Here is a 24,740-nt window from a genome sequence, read left to right on the forward strand (position 1 = left end):
GTTGATCAAATGAAGAAGGATGAAATCATTGACAATGAAATGTTAGTGGAGAAAGCTCTTACATCGGCCACAAAGAAGCTTCAGCCTAAAACTAGCACCATTGAAGAATTAAAGGATTTGAATAAGAAACTCCTAAACTCTTTACTTGGATGGTTACAATGTATGAGATTAGGTTGAAGGATAATGAAGAAGAAGAAGATACAAAAAATCCTTGCAGAGTTTGTTGACCTTGAAGAGTGATACAAGCAAGTCGCCTAGTAACTATGGAAGGTTCACGCCATAGTACGTACACTATAAATCTTCGTGTCCAAGCTAGACCAGTGAAGGTTCAAGCCAACTTGCCAAGATGGCAAGAGTAGGAAACAATGATTTTGACCTAGAAAAGGCATTGTTACTCAAATGCAATGTTGCAATGGAGGACCAAACAAATATTTGATTCTTGGACTCAAGGTATAGCAATCACATGTGTGGCCGAAAAGAACTCTTTGCATCACTAGACAACACAATTTGTTCCAACTTGAAGTTAGGCAGCTAAAGCCAAATTCTAACCATGGGAAAGGGGTACATCAATATTTCAGCCAATGATGGGTCCGCTAGAAGCATCACAAATGTTTACTATGTACCTTGGCTACATTAGAACTTAAACTCAGCACAGGGTAGTTGTAAGAGAAGGGGTATTGTCTTTGCACCATTCAAAAGGTCATAAGCAACTTACTACAAAAGTACATAGTCATCTAATAGATTTTTTCCTTTGCATATTACCTGCTCTACATGTTTGAGTAGCTATGCGAGAGATGATGCATGGTTGTGGCATTGGCAATTTGGGCATGTAAATTTTGATAGCCTAGATATGTTATCTAGGAAAGATATGGTACATGGGTTACTTCTCATTTGTTCTCCCAAGTCTATACGTGAAATGTGTGCATGGTAAAGAAAGCTAGACATGTATTCCCATCTGATAGTTTTGGTATATTTTTGTTTCTTATGATTCCATGATAATAATGTTTGTGATGTAAGGTAAAGAAAGAAGGAAGAAGGAAGAAGGAAGAAGAAAGAGAGAAGGGAAGGAAAGAAAGATAGAAGGAAAGAAGGAGAGAAGGGAAGGAAAGAAAGATAGAAGGAAAGAAGGAGAGAAGGATAGAAGGAAGATTTGGTTAGATGAGGAGAGTAGATGAGAGTGAGGATTAGTGTTGTGAGAGTAATCCCTAATCCCCCGATTTAAAATTTATTTATAGATGTCAAAAATATAATAATTATAATCACACCCTTCACCTTGGTAGGTGTGAATAAAAGACAAAAGATCATAGGCTTATTACATCAAAGACACTCAAGCTTGATTATATCTTCTAACATGTGCCAATAAACTTTTAGAGTTGATTCATTTAGATTTATGTTCACCACTAGAAATATCCTCTAATAGGGGATATAAATACTCCATCGCTTTTATTAAGGACTTTAGCAAGAAGACATGAGTTTATTTTCTTAAAAGAAGTTTGAAACTATGGAGTAAACACATGAATAGAATGTGGTAGCAGAGAGGAAGACATAACCATTATGAAGATGGTTAGTTGAATGCTTAAGGCTAAGCATATTCCAAGTCGATTTTGGGCTGAAGTGGTAGCATGTGCGATTTATGCTCTTAACAGGTGTCCCACCAAGGGACTTGACTTCAACACACCTTTTGAAGTTTGAAATCTCTGAATCCCTAATGTTAAACACTTTCATGTTTTTTGGGAGTATAGCATATGTGCATGTTTCTAAAGAGGGACTTGACTTCAAGACTCCTTTTGAAGTTTGGATTCGTTGAATCCCTAATGTTAAAAAATTTCATCTTTTTGGGAGTACAACATATGTGCATGTTGCTAAAGAGCTTCAAAAGAAGTTAGATGACAAAAGTGAGAAGTAATCCATTTAGTCCAAAAAATCAACACAATATCAGAGCATTGATTTTTAAGACTCGTAGCTATGGTGTTTTAGAATTTCTATCTTGCTATCTACTTGGATTATCACTGCTGCCCATTCTAAGTTGCTCTACCCATATTGTGGGTTCTTTAATCCTTTTTATCCGTTTAATCATTTTCTTCATGACTGCCTTGATGGATCGCAAAGATTCTTGGAATATGACAAAATTTGCATTGTCGGAATGCTCCCGAGAAGGTTGACATTCTGGTTTTTACGTGATCTAAAGTAGAGTTCAAGAGGAGCTCTCTGGTTCTCAGACTCCAACATTGGTGCCAGTATTGATCTCGTTAGCTTTTCTAGCTCACATCGAGCACCATGTAAGCATCTGAGAGATGATTGTTGAAGACCATGAATGGTGGTGGAGGTCGTTTTTATGTGGGGGATCAACTAGCTTGTCTATGTATGGTTACTATTTATATAACTACTAGCTCGGTGGGACATGGTCTAATTTCTTGCAAACGAAGTCCTTCTTCGGATATAAGGCTTGCATCTACTATGGTTTTTTTCCTATTGCTTGGATTGGTTTTGGTCACTGTTGTTGGTAATCGTTCTCTGGTCGTCAGAAGATCTTACTACTATTTTTTGTACAAACTAATTTTTGCTTTCAATTTGGAAATCCGGCTTCCTTCTCTGTTTTGGACGTTGCTGATCTCTCGGGTTAACACATTCGGAAACCATCCTGGTTGCAAGCTTCCGTAACTTGCTCTGTTACTTGGTCATTCGTCAATTCTCGTCAATCCATTTATCTTTGTACCTTGCTTTTGTAACAATCTATTGATTGTTGGACAATTGTTGTTATCTTACTTTGATTGTTGGATGATCGTTATTACTTTGCATTGCCATATTTAAACGTTCTCCGCCAGATCATTATTATCCAGCTGATCTGGCTTACTGCTTGTCAATGATCCGACCAACTTGTCCAACCTGATATTTCGTGTATCATTTCTCTCTAGAATCTTTTTGTTGCTATCGATTTCCAACTAGCATCCAACAATATTTACGTTACTACCTCTACGAGATCATTGTTCTATCTTCAGAAGGCTTATTGCTATTAATCAAGGAAAGTTTTTGCTGGTTAATCTGAGTCACATCTCTTGCTATTTTTTTTTTTTTTTTTTTTTTTGGAAACTCTGCAGGCTCGTCTCTACGCTGGAATTGGATCTGGATTGATATTCCTAGAGTTTCACTATTCGTTATTGTGAATCCACACATGCCCAACTAGAACAACCAACCTTAAGGGATAACGCCTATTCACCAAGATGTAGAAGAGAAACTATTTAAAATGAGTAGCATTCCTTACACATATATTGATGCAATCCCTTCCTCCTCATTACTTCAAACGAGGATTCATGAATTGAGAAACAACTATGCATCATGTGTTTTTGGAGTGTCTAAGCAATAAGTCACTCTTGGACATTTAAAACCATCTACCTTATGGTATCAGTGATTGAATTTGATCCTGAAATTACAAACATTCCTCTTTTATCAATTGGATAGATAATACTTTGGAATTCCTATAACACATCCAATAAAGGTAGCCTTGGGTGACTCTCTATGAGCCAAATTAATTTCTCAAGAATCTTTGATTTATTACTTTTGTTGCAAATCATCTTGATATTGTTATCCAAAGAAATACTATAATACTCACTCCAAGATAGTTGCTTTATCTTTCACTACTTAGCCTAAAAATAAATTCGACTGATTTAGAGTATGCTAAGATATGTGAAATAAAGCTAAGTGTTTTACTTCCAAGGACTTAGATCAAGAGTTGATTAATTAAGACCTTGGAAGATTAGGTGTCTCCAACCTCAAACTAAGAGTTGAAATTCAAAGCCTTGTAGTTTGAGAAACTTGAGCTAAATTGATGATTCAATAAATTTTGGAGACAAGCCAAAACAAGTTCGTTATGAGAATTAAAAAGTTAAATCACCTTACCTCATTAACCAATCTTGAAATTTGTTCTTGTGGAACTAAGCCATCTTAGTAAATTAAACCTTTCACATCAACAAAGTTTTGCTTAGCTGAGGATTGAGAAATTAGATAAATCTGGAACCTCAAGCTTAGATTGTTAAATCTATTACCCTTAGTGCTACTTGTGTGAATTTATGATTTAGAGCATATTTGAAAATTGAACGCACAACAATAAAATCAAACTTAATGTATAGTTATACCCACAACAAAGTGAATTCAATCAACTATTAATATCAACAAGTCGAAGAATTAACTACTTTCTTGGCATGAGTTTAATTGACAATCATTGATTTGCTACTTGTGCATGTCATGATATCTGACACACTTGGATAAACTATAAGTTTGCATTAGGTATTTCCCTAAAATAAGAATTGGTTGAAATTTAAGGGAAATATTAGCTTGTTAAGACATGAAATTCAAATTATGTGTCTTCATACAAATTAATCAAGCCTAATGTGATAGGAGTGGATTAGGACCCAATTAAAAAGTAATTAGAAAATCTTTAGGTCCCACTACCCTTAGAGCCTATGTACCAAAAAATAGAATTAAAAATAACATAGATATTTGGCTACATTGGATGCCTTTTGCCTATAAAGCGTGTTGAAAATCTCTTAGTTTAGGCAAATTAGGTTCATATTGCCATTAACCTTACTTATACCGTAATAGCTAATGAGTTGGGTGAATTAAAAAGAACAATATTTGAGTAAATGCATGCTAGGCATTATTACTTAGGTAGCCTTATTATGGAACAAATGTACTTGTGTTGTTTGGATCTCTATCAAGATCTTGAGAATCTCACCTCAGGGCTATGAATCACTTTTCACTTGCAAAGTTGATCCTATGCCTGATTCATATGTTTGATTCTTATGCTTGTATAGAAACCTACACATAAGAAATTTTCATTTAGTTGGGTACAATGGTGATGACAATGGGTTCAAAAATATGTGATTCAGAGAGACGTCGTCCCACAACAAGTTAAATTCGGAGACAAGATGAGTCCTAAGCCTCAAGCGGATAAATTCAAGTTCACAAAGAGGAGGAGAATGGAAGAAACTACATCTTCATCCACTGATCAACTCTCATCACTTGAGGCTATGGATGATGTCAAGGCTACCCAGGTAGCGATTCTTTCTATGGAAGAACAATTGAATGTAGGGTAGTTTAAACTTCAACAAACTCAACAAAGGATTGAGAGTCTACTAGAGACTATCCTCAGCCTCCTCCCCCCTCCAGCCTAGCTACCCCTCTTTCTAGTCTTTAGGACCACCCTACTTTTTTACTCATGCATGCTTTTATACTTGTATCTCTTTTGCTTGAAGCATTGTAATTAAGTACACATTTTGTAAAGCATTGACTATATATATGATATGACCTCGAACCACTCTTTTGCTTATACTTGTGCATTTCTTGAATATCTTTTTGAGCATGACAAAAAAGGGGAGAAAAAAATGGGAACTTGGACCGAAATCCTTAGGCACTCTAAAAATTGTAATTTGACACTTAAAAGGACGTAAACATACTATACAAAGATTAAGGGGGAACATATGTTGAAATTGAATAATTAATTTAGCTCTGAACATTAGGCATTGTATATGATTTTTATTTTTCAAAGTTAGGTTTTGTCATCATCAAAACGAGGGAGATTGTTGACCTTAGGTTGGCTCCCTTATTGATTTTGATGATAACAAAATTTAATAGAACTAACAATTTGTAAACTAAAGTATTTTAGGTACTTTACCTTCAAGAAACAATGCACCACAAGGTCTAAAGCTTCAAAACTCTCAAACAACATTGGAGGATATCTCTCGAAGAAAGAAGAAGACAACGACAAGACTAGATTGTATTATCCAATTCAAAAGTGGCAATTGATCCTCGACAATTGATTTTTTTTTTTGTGATACAAAAATTGTATTATCCAATTCAAAATGATCTTTAAACTTGGTGGAATAAGCCTAGTTGGTTTTTATGAAATTGATTCTTATAAAATTTTAAATATTCTAAATATTCATATATAATATTATATTATATTATTTAAAAATATTTTAATAATTTTTATACTTATATAGCACATTAAGTGTTATATATTGGTTAATAAATAATGTACTTTTTTAAAAGTCATATGGGTTTAAGGTTTTGCGAGTGTAAGGTCAATATTTAATAATTTTTTTCCCCTGCCCGCGTGAATGGACGAAACCTGGCCCGTGTGAGCTGGCTACGAAACTAATACCCTTTTTAGATCGTTATAGATATTTCGTTAATTCGTCAAGATAAATTCCGAGGAGCTCAAGAGGCCGGAACTGTTGCGCGCGGCCGCCCTCTCAACTACGAACTCTGTTCCCGGTGGCGACAAGGGAATCGACCGGCTGAGAGATGGTGCCAGCTTCAATGGCTCTATTTCAGCACGTGAGTACGGCACCCATAGCACGTGCCATCCGCGTTCACGCCATGGCAGTTTCCTCCTCGGCAAGCCTACCCCTCGTCCAGTCCGCAGCCGCGCTTCCGTCTCTCACTCTCCTAGACTCTAAGCTCGCTAGTTCGCCACCTCACGTAGATCCTCAAGTGCTCATTGGCATGTCTGAATCGGAGTTGCAGCAACTCGCAGTCGACTTTGGACAGGTAATACTGAAAAATAGCAACAACTGCACACAGTTTGTTTTTTCTTTTTCCCTCTTTGCTTAATTTTTATTGCTTTGTGTTTTTAATCTTTCGCTTAATCAGCAAAAGTACAGAGGTAAACAGCTGCATCACCTCTTGTATAAAGCAAAAGTCAAAGAAATTCAAGGATTCAGTCATTGTAAGTTTTTCCTACTATTGTCTTTTTATCTTGCTTGAAGTTCTTTCAGTGGGATGCCTGATTTAACTTTCAAAGAATCCATGCTGAATTTGCACTTCACTTTCATTTTTTGAAAATCCTTGCTGCTGTGTCTACCCGCTATAATGCTTGTGGCAATGTAGGGTTGGTCTCCCTCATCGTTAATTTACTAGTATTTTTTAGACATTGGAACTCTTTTTAGCTTTTTCTTCTTGTGTTGCCTTATCTGCTGAACAGTACCTCAAGCGTTTAGGAGCGACCTCCGAGATGCTGGATGGAAGGTCGGAAGGTCACCTGTTCTTCGTGCTGTTGCTGCTGCTGATGGCACTGTGAAGGTGAATTTAGATTTCATTATGCAAATGTAACTATCATGCAAAATTTGGATTGTTGATACGCTAAAAGCAAAGTGATTTGGACTCATTTTGATTCTTGAGAATGAGAATGTAACTTAAAAGTTCAATATGGTATATGCGAATTGAAGCTTATCGTACTTCTGTTTGTGTTTCGTATGGTGTACATGTGTTTGTTCTCCATATATTAGGTCAGGTTGTTTGTACATAGTATCCTACTTCCGGTATAGTAGTTTGAATGTGAGAGGTTGTTGTGGAGGAGTAGGCACAATATGGTTTGTACTTGGAAATATCATAAATTTGTTAGTTAGAAAGTGACCTCTTAAAGTTGGTAGTTACTTAGGGAGAAACTATCATCTTTAACATCTTTGGAAAAGAAAAAAGCCATGCTTAAGATTCTTGATAACATGTTGATTTATGAAGAAGTAAGTGAGAAGACGAGGAGAGGAAGGAGAGAACGAGAGAAGAGAGAGTGATACATAAGTATTTTAGGTAAAATCAGTATACAGGAGATTAGGGTTTGGATGACCCCTCTCTCCTACATTTTAAACTTAAGTTATGGTGAAAGATTACATGAATGACCTTGCTCCCCCTTTGGGCATAGGAAATAAAATTTTACAAGAAAATGCTTTCCTAGAAATCAAAGAAAAATAAGAAAACGAAAATTGCATCTTCTAACACTCTCCATCAAGCTTGTTATAAAATAAGTCACACTATTTCCTGTTCTAAACTAAAGTGAAAAATGCACATAACTAGTTTTCAGAATTTATAACTGGACTCACGGCTTGCAATCACTATGTGGCTTTGACTTTGTTTACACTGTGTCTCAAAGAAAATTTGCTGTGGAAAAAGGTCCACAGCTATGAACAGCCTCTTGAGTTTGCAACTGTAACATAATTTCTTGACAAAGCTTCATCAAAACCATAGATTCTTTTATTGTGACTCCATCAACACCAACACCCATCTAGTGTATCTCCCGCTCAAGCTAGGGAGTACACATATCATACAGACCCAACCTATTGTAATGGAAAACTTCATATTCCTCTCACTATTTATCATCTCTTGAAGTCCAACTAGGCAGTGCCTATGGCTATTAGATGACAAAACACTGACTAGAGGGCCATAATATAGGAACAGGGTAACAAAAATATGGGTAACACAAATAAGAAAATTCGAAATCACAAAAGATGTAGTATATGATTTCGAAAACAAACTAGTAATAACAATCACGTAGTATAAATACTTAGATTAGATTACGTGGAGACTGTTGTATCTCACTTAGAGCCTGTCAAGTATGAAAGAATCACCTCATAGATCCTCAAATAAAGAAATTTGTCCATGGAACTCAAACAATGGGATTGACAGTCATATACCGAAGCGAGAACCACTAAAAGTCTGGACAAGAGTTTCAAAAAAAAAAAAAAAAAAAAAAAACTCTAGAAACTGATCTCACTAGATAACAAAGAGTCTTCTTTACATTTTGAGTTGGAATGGGGAGAATGGTACAAGGGAGAACCCAAGGAATCCAAATCCTGATTTTTTAATCCTTAGAACTCCTTGGAACTTTCTTACAGTTCCCAAAACTTTAAAAATGCCAAGCATCAAGAGAGGATCCATAACAAGCAGTCTAGCACCCAAGTCAGAGAAAAATCTATTACACCAGAATCAACAAAATCGATACCAATGCATAGTCAGCACTATAGTTAGCCACCAGAACAGAACATTTAAGAGTAGCAGCAAGGAACTGAACTTGAATAAGAACCCCACATGACAACTTCAATGAGTAGTCAGTGGAGAAAGTGAGGATGATCCATCAAACAGTGCAGAGGATGAATCCATATTGCCTGCAGCCCATACTAGTCCACCGCTGCCTCAGAGTGAGTTCCTTCACTCAACAGTCATCATGACCAGCTGGGCTCCCTGGATTCAAAGGAAGCCAATGAAGAGATTGCAGAGAACAAAGCTGCTGATCAAAAGCAAGATAAAAAATGTTTCCCCTTTTTCAGAGGTTGACCATCAAAAGCAAGATCTTTAAACTTCACTCCATAGGCTCGATGGATTTGACTCAAGAAGGATCTTATTCATCAAAGAGTGCTTGTAGGCTTGAACTTTACATGTCCCAATGTGGAAGGAAATCAAAATTCTATTCTACTGCATAATGCTATTGAATGAACTAGTAACAAAGTTATGCGCTTTGATTAGGAAATAGAAAATATCAACCCCTGTTAAAAAACTACAGTGTTGTTGGTCAAGCATTGATCAATCTCTGAAATTTTTTCTTCTGTCCAAGTTTCTAGAACTAACTAATGCATAGAGCCATGTGTGCAGCAGTAGGAAGAATTGGGGAAAATGATAGAACTGATGTTTGTGCTTAAAATTACACAGAAACTAGTTACAAAGCTGTTTGCACTAGATTAATACATTGACCATGGAAGAATTTTGACAACTGTACAAGATAACCTGTGCGAAAGTAGATAAAAGAGTAATTGAAGAGAAAGGAGAGGAAAGAAGAAGAAGCAAGAGGAAATATGGCTGCATTGACAGCCTACTCGATGGGGGAAAAGTCGAATTTGTTAAGTCACTTCAAGTTGTTTTACGAAATGATTAAATTGCCCCTAACATGAGGACTTATACATAAGTCAGTAATACATCCTTTAAACTCCTCAGAATTAACACAAGGACCATACCACTCACTTAACTAATCTGGATCCTTCTGACTACAAAATTATAGATTTACCCACACATGAAATTACTAAAATACCTCTGATTTCTGACAACCTGCAATGAAGGAAAAAGAAAAATAACCCTCAAAGATTCTAATTATATTGTATTAATAAAAAATATGTGCTGTTTAACGAGATGGTTTTTATAGCCACCTCATACAGAATTTACAGGAATCCACAACTAGGACCTTTTGAAATTGTAACCTTCTTATACTAAGACACTGAATTACGTAACTACTAAGAATAAAAAGGACCTAATTTAGGACACTTCAAGGGAGCTATTGCTGCAAGAGAGTGCTTCCTCTTTTGCCTGCTATGTTGACCTGAGTCCAACTTTCCTGTTTTTTGTTAGACTGTACCACTTTTGCTCTCTATACTCATGAAACTTGTAATGAAACCTTTATCTTCTTTTATCGTAAATGATACTCATGGACTGTATTAAGCTTTTGCATTACATGCTCAAGCATAGATTACTATATGCTCTCTGCTTTTTGAACGAAGCTTAATTTCATGAAGAAAAATAGTTACTGTTGTTTCATTAGCTTAAAAGTTGGGGATTCGGATTTGAAGAGTCATGCTTGGTCTTGTTGTATTAAGATCAGAAAATGACCTAATGTCAGCAGCCAAATTTAATCCCATGCGAGGTGTTCATTCTTTCTCAGAGATTAGTAATATATGTTACTTAATGTTTCTGAAGGAATGATCTTTGTCATTGTAGATTTTGATAAAGTTGGAGGACAACAGATTGGTTGAAACTGTAGGTATACCAGTGGAAAATGACAAGGGCTCTTACCGCCTTACAGCTTGTGTCTCATCACAGGTGATAAGAAAAGGACATGGTGAATTAGGATAGTTGCTTTTGTTTCTCAACTTTGATTTAACAGATCCTCTTTCTAAGGGTATAAGTTAACTTTTATTTCGTTTCTTATCTATCTTTTGCTTCTCTTTAATAAATCTTTTTTTCCTTCTTAAAAAAAAAAATTAAAAACAGGTAGGCTGTCCATTGCGTTGCTCATTCTGTGCAACTGGCAAGGGAGGGTACTCAAGAAACCTAAAGAGGCACGAAATTGTTGAACAGGTTGTGTGCCTTTTGACTTAAATGAGTTTTTGCTCTATGCATTGGAGCATTTAAATATTTACTTCTTTTGTAGGTTCTGGCTATAGAGGAGCTCTTCAAGCATAGGGTGACTAATGTGGTGTTTATGGGAATGGGTGAGCCAATGCTGAACCTGAAATCTGTTCTGGATGCACACAGATGCTTGAATAAGGTTCATAATTTAAAGCATTCTCTATTATTCTTTTACCATCTTTTACTAAGTGAACAAGCAAAAGTGGAAACAAAGGTTAACCATAATGACATTGTAAATTCTAAATTTTTTTTGGTTCAGTTCTGCGGTCCATATCTGATATTATTTTAAACGCATCCAGATATTAACTTTGCTGTTTTTGTAATATTTTGAAACTGTTGTAACAACCTTGTCTTAGTATTTGTCGGAGAAGGCATTTTGTGCTTGTTGTTAAGATTTTCCCTTTCCTTGTTATAGGACATACAAATTGGGCAAAGGATGATGACAATTTCCACAGTAGGAGTTCCAAACACAATTAAAATGTTGGCATCTCATAAGCTTCAGTCTACATTGGCTGTCAGGTATCTTTCCGAAGGAATACTAAAGAGAAGAACTACGAGAGAAAAGATTATGATGATAAAGAAGGAGAGGAAGAATACAGATCACCCTGTATTATTATGCTAGAGTTTAATTTCACTACCAGTTACTCTTTCATTTTTCCTTTTTTCATTATGCGTTTGCAACGAACACCCAGTGCAAGTCATGAACACGTTTCTATATCTCTGAGGTATCTGACAATGTCATCTACTTTCATATGTTAGTTTACATGCACCAAATCAGAAGCTAAGAGAAACGATTGTGCCAAGTGCTAAAACCTATCCATTAGACGCTCTCATGAAAGATTGCAAGGACTATTTCCTTGGGACTGGGCGCAGAGTTTCCTTCGAGTACACCCTCTTAGGTACATTTACTTTGTTATACTTGTTTCAGTGTGAATGTTTTCCGTTTTTTGGCATAAAATATTTTACGTTTATGTTTGCTCTTGCAGCTGGAGTGAATGATGGCTTGGATCATGCTATAGAGCTTGCTGAATTGCTTCATGTATGGGGCCGTAGTTATCATGTGAATTTAATACCTTTTAATCCAATTGAAGAATCAGATTATCGCCGACCATACAAAAAACAGGCAAGTTATCTATCTCTACTTGAAAAGATAGGGTTTCGTTTGGGAAAAAAGAGGTGCCCTGGTCTAGTTCAAGATTATTCAGATACTATGAGAGAGAGAAAGTGGAGATCAGAACCGCTTTGTGTCAAAACCATTTATCTGTTATCAATGGCTTGTTGGTTGAACCAATGCCATGCCAACAATGGACCTACTTTTTTGTTTTTTTTCTCGTGCAGCTATGTCATAGTCATATATGGCTTCAAGATTATTGGCCCAAGGATTGCTGAACACCCAATAGTAATTCTTGCACGCCTAGAAGAGTTTTTACAGAATGTTAAAGAAGTTGAAAGAAAAGCTTCTGCGATCTTGTAACAAGGTTACTTTTTTAACAGGTCCTACAATTTGCAAATGCTCTGGAATCTCGGAAGATAACAGTGAGTGTCCGTCAGGCCCGTGGCCTTGATGCAAGTGCTGCTTGTGGACAGCTTAGAAATGAGTTTCAGAAGAGCCCTCTGCTTGCAGTTGTAGATAAAGCTTCTGATCCCCCCCTTCAGGATGATGCCTGATCCGTTGAACATGGCAGGCAAGGTTTGATACCATATATGGCAGTTGATCATGTGGTGGAAACATAGCTGCCAGAGGTGATTTCACATGAATGCTTCTTCTAGATTTGGAAGAATTACCAGTCTTCTACAAAACTAAGGTTGGGAGATGGCAGATATGTTTTGATGGATGTTAGAGGCAACATAATCTTAGCTTCTTTCACAGCGCACGGTGATGACAGGAAGAATTGCTGAGAGGCTGCTCGTATCATTGATGATTCTAGATGGTGATGCCGAGAAACAAAACTGTATTTGAAAGACTGAGTTGCGTTTTCTTTTTCAGCTAAAAAGGCTTTTGAAAACCTATAAATACTTCCATTTGTTACAGGTGAGGTATGCTATTAGATCCAATCTACTTGAAGGAAGCAAACTAATAACTTGTAAACATTCAGCTGAAGTTTTGCTGTTACTACATCTTTACTCCACTTCTTATCTTTATCCTGATCGATTTTAGGATGAAATGTATATATGCCTATTATGTTTTACATTTATATGATTTTATTATCTCTTAAATACAAGTGAGTATCTTTTTCTTTAATCATGTTTCATGTTGAAATGTATATGATTGAAGTTGGTATGATTTATGTATCTCAAAACGAAAAAGGAATCTGGTTGTTTGGGTGCCCAAGCAAGGATAGCAACGCTTCGGTTGGGTTTTGGGAAACTTGATCCTGTGAATTTGTCTCCTGACCACTCCTTGTAAAACCTGCAGGTCCCTACCCCATGCTCTAAGTGTTAAAAATTTTCATGTAATATCACATATAAGTAATTTTATAATTTTTTTAGGGCTGATCCAATATGAAAAGCATTTCGTGCGAAACGAAACCTAGTTCCTGGCTATTTCAGCCGTAAACGAAACAAAGTTCCTGCCCCCGGTCTCCTTTCTTTCCCTCTCTTCTTATTTCTGTGAGGCGAAACCTGTTTCATTTCGTGTTATTAATCAAGATTAGATGCTGAGATAACCGTTTCGTATGTTTTGTATGAAATCGTCTTTTTGTACTGGATGAATTACGTTTTTGGGAAATAAGTGTTTCGCATGTTTTACACGAAATTGTGTTTTCGGGGTTAACCCAATCCCCTAACCGATCGATGACAACTTTTTTATGGCAAAATCTGCTTCAAGCGGATTTTGGAGTCCATTCCTGCCTCAAGTAAGGAGGCTTGAGGCAGGTTCCCTACTGAAACAACCTTGTTGCCATCCCTACGCCCCAAGTGTATTGGTGTGCTCTAATACCATGCCTAGACACACAAGCATGGGCAAGGCCTTTGGAGAAGACCTAAGCGTGCTCAACGATGCTCTACCATGCACAGACGTGCACTAGACATGTTATGTGCGAAAGTTCATGGCCTAGGGCAGCCAATGGCTCTGCGTTACAATTGAATCTAGTTTTAACTCAAAGACTCTTGTTTTGAACCTATGCACTCTTAATTAGGTTTTTTTTTTAATGCATCTAAAGGGTTGAGATACCCTTCTCAATTGGTGTACCATGGTAGAGTCTTAATTGAGAAAATCAAGGTTGACACTATAATTAAGTTATTTCTTAAGTTCCATAAATATATAGAAGATTATTACTCCCTTTCAAGGTCAAACTGGATTGTGGAAGGAGAAGCCTCATTTTAAGGACAGGAGAGTGAATCAAAAAAATATTGAAGTTAACACTACAAAGTGTATGTTCTCTTGCCGCAAGCCAAGTCACAATAGAAAATATTTAGAACTCTTAAGACCTAGGAAAATTCAAACTAGGAGAAATCATGTGAGTTATTCTCCCATGAAAATTGTGTCTTATGTTCAAACTTTTACTCGGCGGGGTGATCGGGCACAACTTGACGTGACAATTGAAATATAGGGTTTCGAGGAAATGAGAGTGATAACTTTCGTATTGGTGAACAGATTGATGGACGACGAGTGGAGAGCGAGCATAGGTAAGAGGAAAGAGGGGAGCGAGAGGTAGAAGAGGAGAGAAATCGAGCATAAAGTGCGAGTGATGCGAGTGAAATGACAAGTGAAAATGAATTCACTGCTCATGGAGTGAATTAACTTTTATTCGGTTTTTTCACTTGAACGAGTAAGAGTGGATTGTTTGCGTAATTCACTCTCACTCTCAACTTTAACAACGCACTAAAAGTGAATTGTTTGCGTAATTCACTTTCACTAAATGATCATCAACTTTATCAATCTTCAGTTTCCTTCGTCTGATTGCCTGATTTTCTGATTTCCCTTGATTTTCTCTCAAAACGTGAAAGCAAAGATTGATTTTTCCCGTTTGCTCTCGACTATTATTCTCCCTTTTTCAAAAGTTCTCTCCAACAACCCATTCTTGGAAGGGCGGCTGACTTTCCCGGGAAGGACAATCTTCTCCTGTCTCCTAATTTCTTTTCATCCTATTTCTTCTCTCTCAACTGCACAATAATCTCTCAATTGTCTTTCGTTGAGAAGACCACAGATGTTCTCCTGTTCAATCGTTCCACCAATGAACAATCAAGAGTTTTACTTAGAAAGCTCTGAGCCTCGTTACTTTAATATGTATATATATCGCTTATCGTATTTGCTGATATGCGTTTCCATCCAGTTGTGAATCCAAAGATTGACGAAAAACTAGTCTTGTACCACGATCAGATATGTAAATTGTCCAAGAAATGATGATATTCGAAAACAGAACAGTGAAAACAGCACTTATATAAAACGATTCAAGTCTATCAAAATGATTAGCCTACCAAAGACTAAAGCAAAAACCGATCCGTTTCCAGCTTTCTATCAGAATCTGTCACCGAGTTAACAGCATAAAATGCTGCAGAGAATCCCATGCCCTATTTCTTCACTCTTACAACTGTCCCCGTGACAAAATCCCAACTCATTAAAGGACAGTCTACAACTGCAAAAACACATAGGATATATTCCAGTGAGTGTATTATGCTTTTGCTAAATGCAGTCAGCAGTTTAGAACAGAAAAAATTACCTTATGATCTATTTTCTACTACCACGCCTGGGAGACAAATCAGCTGACCTGGATCGTGATCCAGGAGGTGACCCTGCTGATGCTCGACCTGGAGAAGATTTCCAACGGCCTCGTCCTTCACGGCCTCGTCCCTCATTGCTGTCATAAGCTCTCCTGACAATTCAAGGACCATAGGAAGAGCAATAAATGTGATGCATTTAAGAAGCAAAATTTTCAGTTAACATCAAATACCAGAAACAATTCTCTAATGAGGAAAGCTCACATCTATAAGTGTTCAAAGATAAAACACATAAGAGTGCACAGTTCTCTTCTTTTTTTTTTTTTTTGCTGAAAAAATGGGCACAAAGAGCATGGGAACTTACTCAATGTAGCCATTGCCAGCTTCGTCACGGTTTCCAGCCTCATACTCAGGGGAATAAGATCTGTTATGAACATGGTGGTCTTCATCACGTACAGGAGAGCGATCATGTGGAGATCTAGCATGCCTTCTTTCAGGGGAAGGGGAATATTCGGCCCTCCTCCGAGGAGCAGGAGAATAGGATCTGGAGACCACATCAATAGCAAATGAACTCACTTCTTATTGCATAATGAGCATTGAAACAATGACAACTACTCTTCACCCCAAATTTGCAAGATACATCAGATTCTAGAAATTTTAAAGAGCTAACCTTGAGCGCTGTCGAGCTCTAGAACTTGAAGGGTAGCGAGGAGAGCGAGATCGAGAAACAGAACGAGATCGTGAACGACCTGGATGTTCATCCAAAAATTACCAAGAAATGTGATAATTGAGGGAGAGAAACAATTTCATCTTAGGCATGAACTCAATACCATGTCTAATAACAATACAGAGAAGATTTCAAAACTATTGGAAGATAATTCCTGCAAAAAAGCAGAAAAAGAAACAGAATCCTGTCTAACCAATTCAGCAAGGCTCACCATAATGTGATGACCGTCTTGCTTCATAGCCAGGTCCTCTGTAAAAAAAAAGACAAATACAATGACCAAAATTTATACGTGCCAAATGTAGCAAAGTTATATTTGAAGCAGGAAATAATTGTAAAGACCTTGTCCTAGACCTAGTACGCATTTCCTCCGGTCTTTTTCTGTTCTCTGCAGCAAGAACCACAGTTATCTCCCTTCCACCAAAGAGTTGGCCATTCATGTGATATTGGGCTTCACTAGCATCATAAGGATCAACAAACTGAACAAATGCAAACCCTCGAGGCTCCCTGCAATGGAGAAGAATCAAAACTTCATGCCAAATTGTAAATCAAAGGGTACTAACACTGGCAACCTGAAAGGAGAGAGATAAAAGAGGTTCAGACACCAAAATGGCATACTACATGGCAATCAAATCTATGCCTCTGGATAGTTGAATATGTTACCAGGTTTAGAGCACTCACACAAGGAGAGCAGACATAATATAAAATGCACCTACCAGTCTATAAGCTTAGTGGCTGACCTTTCTTCTACAATCAGTAGGAAGGAACTTGAAAAAATGTATGAAACTTCAAAATCTTCACATTCTTGTAAATACATGAAGCACTTGAAATCAACGTTGCTCCAATCTTCTCATTCTTGAAAATAAATGAAGCACTTCAATGCCAACTTCTTCACATTCTTGTAAATAAATGAAGCAATTCAAGTGTCAACTTCTATCTTCTCCACATCAAACTTCTATTTGAGGTGAATTTATATAATTTCTCTTCATAACTTCTTCCATATTGAACATAAGCTACAGCCTTGGAGCAACCAAATTGTTAGGCAACGCGAAAAGCAAGGCTTGTTTTAACTTCAAAGCAAGACACTGCCTGAGAACCAGTTGAAAAAGCAACTCACTACCAGAGAAAATAATCAATGGATGTAGTAGCAAAAGAGAGTGTCTTGCTAAAAAGCACCAGTATTCTGCACCCTGATACAAATTTGAACAAAAGCTAGACAGAGAAGGGAGAAAAAATTATTCATTGATGGTGGGAGGATTATCTCCAATACAAGGGAATTAATAGATATAAACCAGAAAGAAACCATGTCTAAAGAATTATAACATATGTATTCTTTTAAGTCTCTCAGAAACTCGTTGCCCTTAATTTGTTTGAAAACATAAAAAAATTATGCAGCAGATTAAGTTGCAGTAGTATTAAGAAAATTGTTGTTTGGAATAATTTAGAAAGTGTGGAAAAGAACAAACAGTAGAATCAATAAAGAAGTAAAAAAAATAGAAATAAAAGAAGAAAAAAAAATCAAATCTGCATTTTGTAAGCTCACCCAGTGTAATAGTCCTTAGGTAGATAGACATCTCTTACTGGTCCAAATCTTTCAAAAGGGACTCTTAAGTCATCTGGCCTGCAAATATTAAAGAGATTCAAAAAAGAATACCCGGATCAATGAGTACAGGAAAGCTGAATAAAAGGTCAGAATTCAAAGTAAAATACCACTCAGCAACTCGACAGAAGACTACCTGCAATTCAAGGGCACATTGCGAACCAAAAGACTCCCATGATTCTGCTCCTTACGCCCTCCATATCCACCATGACCTCTCCTTGGGGGACTTCTTGCTCTGCCACCATAACCTCTCCTAGGAGGACTATAGTAGGGTGGGCTATACCTCCTCATGGTAAAACTGAATAAGCCAAAAGCATAATATAAAAATATCAGCTTTTTTTAAACTCAATTATTCATAAAAAAGAATATAATAGGACAACTTAAAAAAAAAAAAAAAATAGCAGATCCAAAGGGGTATAAAACATCATGATAACAAGGGCAGCAATGAATATCACCAAATCAGTTTCTCCAGTGATGATCTTACAGATGCTTAGCCTTAACCTAGTAGGCCAAAACTTGTTACAAGAAGATAACATTTTTCTCAAGCAAAAAAAAAAAAAAAAATAATCTTAAGTCTGCCATCAGGAATCACAGCGATAGGAGGTTTCTTGATTACCAACTTGAGCAAGCTCTAAGTTTTTACAAGAACTTCATCAGATAATTGAGAATAAAATAATTCGATTATAGAGTTCTAAAAGCACAATCCCATGCAATTCTCCGGGGGGGTCACAGGCATATTCTGCATATTTCCTCTCATCAACTAGAAATTAGCACTACTCCACTGAATCCTAGAAAGAAACCAGAGACAAACAGAAAGCATTCTATACATCAAGTGACAAAGAACTATTCAGCATTTTCAGTTTATAAACAATAAGTTCCGGTTTTATCTGGGATCCAGCCACTACTAAATTTTCACCAAAAAAGAAAAAGAAAAATGGCAAACGGTTAAAGCATGTGAAATTCAATTATATATAGGTCATTCTAGTTTTCACAAACTAACTTTGAAGAGAAAAACGATTTAATTATCCCGGAGGTTCTCTTCAAAAGACCATTCAACCAAGCAGTTGAGTTACAGTAACCAAGGCAAGCTTAAAGAACCACTAAAAAAAAAAAATAATAATGGATTACCAGACAATCTCCAACGAACGAAAAGAAACAAAAGAGTACCTCCTACAAAAGCTATCCAAAGTACAGAGAACTCAAAAAAACCCTAATTACCATTAGCAACGTCAAAAAACACCTTAAAGGATGAAGAAAAGACACAACCCAGACCATAATCGCAGTACCATAAGGCACAAAAGGAAGAAACCTAGGTGCCATATATCCCCCCAAATCACGAAGACAGATCAAGGAGATGCCCCGAGGAACACCCAAAACAAAAAGTCGAAAGGGCAAAGCTATTCAAGCATTAACGATTTGAAACACGAAAAATAGTGGAACCTTTGCTCGTAGAACTTCTACCTCGGATAAAGGCAGCGAGCTGCGGACTACAGACGGCCGCGTAGGGCAAGAAGCTCTCTCAATCAACTTCGTCAGAAATCCAGCACTAGGGAAACGCAAACACGAAAGACTTTCGCGAACCAAAGATATCGAGTTATCGACTAATAAAGAGAGCCCGGACTAGATCACGGATCCAGTATCATCCGCTTAAAATAGCCAACGGTGCAGATCATCCTTGTACGAAGTTGGTCCCACCAAGCGATTTTGCGGGCGAACCGAGTTAAACAGGTTGACTCACGGCAGGGGTTTTAGCATGAAACGGTGGTTAGTGTAGGCTCTATTTGACTACGTAAAATGTTTCAAAATTACGAATTGTATTTTTGGTTATTCTTTGTGTTCTTTGCGGCAATTTTTAAAAATACAATCCTGCTAGATGTCATATTTTCAAATATAATTGACTAGATGGCATATTTGTAAAGACTATCTTATGATCCAAATATAATGAATAATTAGGATAACACCACTAATGAATAAATATGATCTTTTTGGTCATTCTCTTGAGGGTCACTTGTAAGATGGTTGGATAAGCCTCTTTTAAAGTCTTTACAGATATTGATCTCAGGAGATAATTTTGGTTATGATTAAAATTAAGATGAGTGGTAATGATTTTCACGTTAGAAATCATATGAAGCACCAAATGATGAAACATATCTATTTCGGGGTCACGATGTTTAAAGAAATAGTATATATGGAAGATGGGTTCAAACCCACAGACCAAGGAGAAGAAGGCTCATAAGCCTGCACAGTGATGGCATGTTGGTCAATAAAGAGTCATATCATAAAGATGATATTGATATAAGTAGTTTAAGTTTTAGGGGTATGATTATAATATTATAATTTTATTCATCTATAAATTAAGCCTCATAGGGAGGGTTAGGACACAAGTCCATAACCTCTTTCTTTCTCCTGTTTTCTCCCCAACATGTCGTCTCTCCCTTTCTCTATGAGCTAAATCATGGAGTCCTGAAAATCAACATACACCAACCTCATATTCAGTGCAGTTCAACACCTACTTTATAGAGATGGGACGTGAATAAAATTCACTTTAATTTGGTGCTCCTACCAGTCACTCATTCAACTTGTTTTTTCCTATTGAACCTTCGTCTTGGGATTTTCAGTCAAATAGGTTGGGTTGTCGTTGATAGTTACTCAAGTAATAGGCTTTAGTCTCATCCCCCTCGAAGCATATTGTACTTGTCTTCAAATATTTAAGAAGTCTGTCAATAGCATCCCAATAGATTTTATCGGGGTTACTCATATACTTACCCAGTCTTCCTACTATGTAGGAAATATTCGATCTGGTACAGTTTGATAAATGCATTAGACTTCCAATAATTTGAGAGTACCTCAACTGTAAAACACTATCTCCGCCATTCTTCTTTAATTTTATGCTAGAATTATATGGTGAACTAATTGGTTTACAATTCTCATATCCGAAGTATTTTAGGACTTTTCCACATAATGAGATTGACTCAAAGCAATCTCATTTTTATTATTAATTATTCTGATTCCTAATATTACATTTGTTAACCCTAGGTCTTTCATATCAAAATTATCATTAAGGTATTTCTTTACCTCTAATATTTTAATATTTTAATTTCCAAATATCAAGATGTCATCAACATCAAGACATAAAATAACGAAAGACATATTGTATATTTTTAAATATACACATTTATTAAAATTACATATTTTGAAACCATATGATATGATTACCCTATCAAAATTTTCATGCCACTACCTAGGAACTTGTTTGAGACCATATAAAGATTTGACTACCTTACACACCTTAGTCTCTTGACCAGGAGCTATAAAACCCTCTGGTTGTTCCACATATTTTTCTTCCTCTAATTCGCCATTTAGAAATGCGATTTTAACATCCATCTGATATATTTTGAGGTTATATGATGCAGCTAGTGCAATAAGCACTCGAATTTTAGTTATCCTAATAATTGGTGAATAAGTGTAAAAAAAAATTGATCCCCTCTCTTTGACAAAAACCTTTACCTACTAATCTAGTTTTGTATTTTTCTGTAGACCCATCAGGATTATGTTTCATTTTGAAAATCCATTTCCATCCAATTGATCTAGATCCTGGAGGTAAGTCTGTCAATTCCCATGTTTGGTGTGAAAGAATTGAATCCATTTTACTTTTAACTACTTTCTCCCACATGGATGTTTCACTAGATTTCATTGCTTTGGTAAATTGTTGGTCCTGGAGGTTTCTCAAGAGGGGGGTGAATTGAGATTAAAATGCAATCATGAAATTTCAAAGTAAAAGCATTGGTACACCATAAAGGATAACATAAGATTTTTTATTATCGATGTTCCCATATTGGTATTCACCGCCCAAGAACCCGTGCTTGGGAAATTCTACTATTTTAGCTCTAATAACAGGAATTTACATCAATGAGATTTTGACTCTTTTTAAGCCAAGTGTAGCTCAACTATATGCTATTAAAAACAATCTCCCAAAAGATATTGGCTAGATTCTAGCTCTAGCTAGGTCGTTTCTATTTGAATTACAATGGGTTCTAGATGAACTTTTCACAAAAGAAAAATTCAAAGAAAAGTAAAACACTTACACCCTTTATACTTGGAGAGTATATTTTCCTTGAGAGATCCAAGCACTCAACATTGCAACACAATGAAATGAATAGGACCTTGTCTAATGCAAATGCAAGGAGAGGAATGGAGGAAAAAAGTTTAGGAATTTTCAAAAGAATAGCTCTCTTCAATCAAAAGCACTTTGAGAATTTTTTTAAGTATTTGAGAATAAAGGTTCAAGGATATGCCAATAAATTCTCTATGAGAAGTTTGGTGGGGGTATTTATAAGTTCCCCAAGCCAAACTAGTCATTTGTTGCCCGTTTGCAAAAGTCGGGTACACTAATCTATCATTGTAAAGTCACCGATCGATCAATCAAGAGCAATAGTTATTTTTCTGCCAAAATGTGTCTTATTGATCGATGGTATGATCGATCAATATCTTCCCGTTGGGTCTAACATTTTAAGTTGATCTATCATTGCCAAGGTATGATCGATCAATCAGAGTTCCATTTGGTAGTGCAATTAAAGTATGGTTGATCAATGAACTTCTCATTATCGATGATGTTTTATGTCCCTGACTGGCAAGATTCTGTCTGATCCATCAATCATGTAGGTAGATTGACCATTCAATGTTAAATTCGCTTGCATGGATAGTATTGATAGATCAATCCAAGTGGGATGACCAATCATACTTTGATTTTACCATGTTTTGGATGATCGATCAATCAACTTAGGTTGATCAATCATGTTTTATAATCTTGGCCCGTGTACTTCTAGATGATTAATCATTGGTAGATGTTGATCGATCATTCCAGTGCGAAATGATCTAAATTGACTTTAATAGACGTATATGATATTTTTTAAAACATGTATGAATGAATTGAATGTCCTATAGCTCCAAGTTTGTATTGTACCTTAAATAGAAGAAATTTGGACAACTCTCTTTTACGTAAACTGAGTTTTGACATATCTCAGTAAATCCTAAACTCTACTCTTCATTTTATCTACATCTTCCAAATGTGCATCTTAAAGAGTTGAGTTTTCATGAAGTTTGATGTCTTTGAGTGACTTGATTCATTTTGAAGCTTTAAACCTTGAAATACAAGTCTCATGAAGGTAAAGTATATGAAATAATCAATTTGCAATTGTCAACTCTATTAAGTTTGATTACAATCAAAATCAAGAAGGGAGTCAACATTAAGTCGATGGATCATCCTCTATGAGGAAATTGTAAAAATCATCTCCTAGGTTATTTTCTTTCCTATGTCTATTCCTCTACCTAAGTTTAGTGTATGGCACTTATTTGGTATCCTCATTGCGGGATCTAGAAGTTTCTCCTACTTCAAATTTTCTCTTTTCTTTCATAGGAAACATATTTTCAAAACATACAACATCATCAGATTCTTTAATAGAATTTATAGAAATTTCAGATAAATCTAAATGTACCACTAAAACCCGATATCCTATGAAAATTGTATCATAAGTCTTAGGACTTAGCTTCATCTTGTTAAAGTTAATTTTAACTTTAGCAAGACAACCCCATACTTTAAAATATTTAACACTAGGTCTTCTACTTCACAATAACTCATATGGCATTTTCTGAGTGTCTATGTAAGGAATAAGATTAAGTATTTTACATGTTGAAAGTAAAAAATTTCCCCACATATTTTTGGGAGAACCAGAATTAGACAACATGGAGTTAATCATGTCTAAAAATATTTTGTTTTTCCTTTCAGCTACTCCATTAAACTGAAAATAGTAAGGAGTTGTGGTCTCATGTATCATATCATGTTCTTCACAGAATTTTCCAAATTCTATAGACCTATATTCTCCTCTTCTTATTAACCTAAGCCTTTTTTTTATTGTTTTCTGGGTTTGATTTTCTACTTCTGATCTATAAATTTTAAAATTTTCTAACACTTCATCTTTAGTCTTAATTAGATACACATAATAGTATTTTGACATATTATCTATAAAGGTAATAAAATACTTTGTTTATCCTCCAGTCAAAATATCTCTCATCTCATAAATGTCATTGTGTATAAGCTCTAGAAGGTCAAAGCTTCTACTCATTTACTTAAATGGTTTTCTAGGTTGTTTTGATTTGACACATATCTCACATTTACTTTTTAACTTTATGTTATTTTTAGGAATCAAATCTAAGTTCATCATTCTTTTAGAGTGTTCATATTTACATGTCTGAGTCTACTGTGCCATAAGTCAAAAGAGTCAACTCGCATGACATAAGATGAAGTTTTATTCTCTTTAATATTTTTGGTAGAAATTATATTTAATTTAAATAAACCATCAGAAACATCACCCTTCCCTACAAAAGACCCACCCTTGGTAATTACAACCTTATTCAATTCAAATACTAATTTTGTAGCCTAATTGACTCTGAAGGAAGCTGCTAACAAAATTCTTGCATACGTCTGGCACGTATTGTACATTGTGGAGAGTGAGTGTGTTCCCTGATGTAAACATCAACTCTAGTTCTCCTTCACTGAACACTTGAGCAACGATGGAATTGCCCATTGTTACAGTTCTCCCTTTCACCTCCTGGTAGGAACAAAAAGGGGTAATATGATAACAAATACGGATAGTTGCTCCTAACCACCAGTTAGTTAGATTAAATGCCAAATTTATTTCTAAGTTAGTTGTTACTGACTTGTTATCGGTTCCCTGAATCTACACTATTTAGCAAAGTGACCCGATTTTCTACAGACATAACATGCTCTTTTATTTTGTTCCTTTTGAATTT

At 36.1% G+C, this 24,740-nt stretch overlaps 2 protein-coding genes across 3 annotated transcripts; one reads left to right on the forward strand and one right to left on the reverse strand.

Moving 5' to 3' along the window:
* The first annotated feature begins 6,210 nt into the window (after nt 1-6,210).
* LOC137966168 (uncharacterized) lies at nt 6,211-13,076 on the forward strand. Its single transcript, XM_068812712.1, has 10 exons — nt 6,211-6,549; nt 6,652-6,727; nt 6,983-7,080; nt 10,537-10,638; nt 10,810-10,896; nt 10,970-11,086; nt 11,363-11,466; nt 11,707-11,846; nt 11,934-12,070; nt 12,442-13,076. Exons 1-10 carry the CDS (start codon nt 6,304-6,306, stop codon nt 12,613-12,615), a joined length of 1,281 nt encoding a protein of 426 aa, XP_068668813.1. The 5' UTR covers nt 6,211-6,303; the 3' UTR covers nt 12,616-13,076.
* Nucleotides 13,077-15,277: 2,201 nt separating this feature from the next.
* On the reverse strand, nt 15,278-19,500 carry LOC137965816 (serine/arginine-rich SC35-like splicing factor SCL30). 2 transcript variants are annotated; one of them, XM_068812171.1, is made up of 9 exons: nt 19,392-19,500; nt 18,067-18,228; nt 17,874-17,951; nt 16,685-16,837; nt 16,545-16,582; nt 16,277-16,355; nt 15,971-16,150; nt 15,609-15,761; nt 15,278-15,524 (listed from the first exon to the last, which is right to left on the reverse strand). In XM_068812171.1, the coding sequence occupies exons 2-8, from the start codon at nt 18,219-18,221 to the stop codon at nt 15,617-15,619; spliced, it is 828 nt and encodes a 275-aa protein (XP_068668272.1). In that variant the 5' UTR covers nt 18,222-18,228; nt 19,392-19,500; the 3' UTR covers nt 15,278-15,524; nt 15,609-15,616. The 2 variants fall into 2 exon arrangements, with proteins under 2 accessions (XP_068668272.1, XP_068668271.1); XM_068812170.1 differs by having other exon boundaries at nt 16,673-16,837.
* Nucleotides 19,501-24,740: the final 5,240 nt, after the last annotated feature.

The sequence above is a fragment of the Aristolochia californica genome, unplaced genomic scaffold (assembly GCF_029961685.1).
Source record: "Aristolochia californica isolate CCGP_79_NKW_82.1479 unplaced genomic scaffold, dmAriCali1.0.hap1 SCAF_5, whole genome shotgun sequence".
Classification (NCBI taxonomy): Eukaryota; Viridiplantae; Streptophyta; class Magnoliopsida; order Piperales; family Aristolochiaceae; genus Aristolochia; species Aristolochia californica.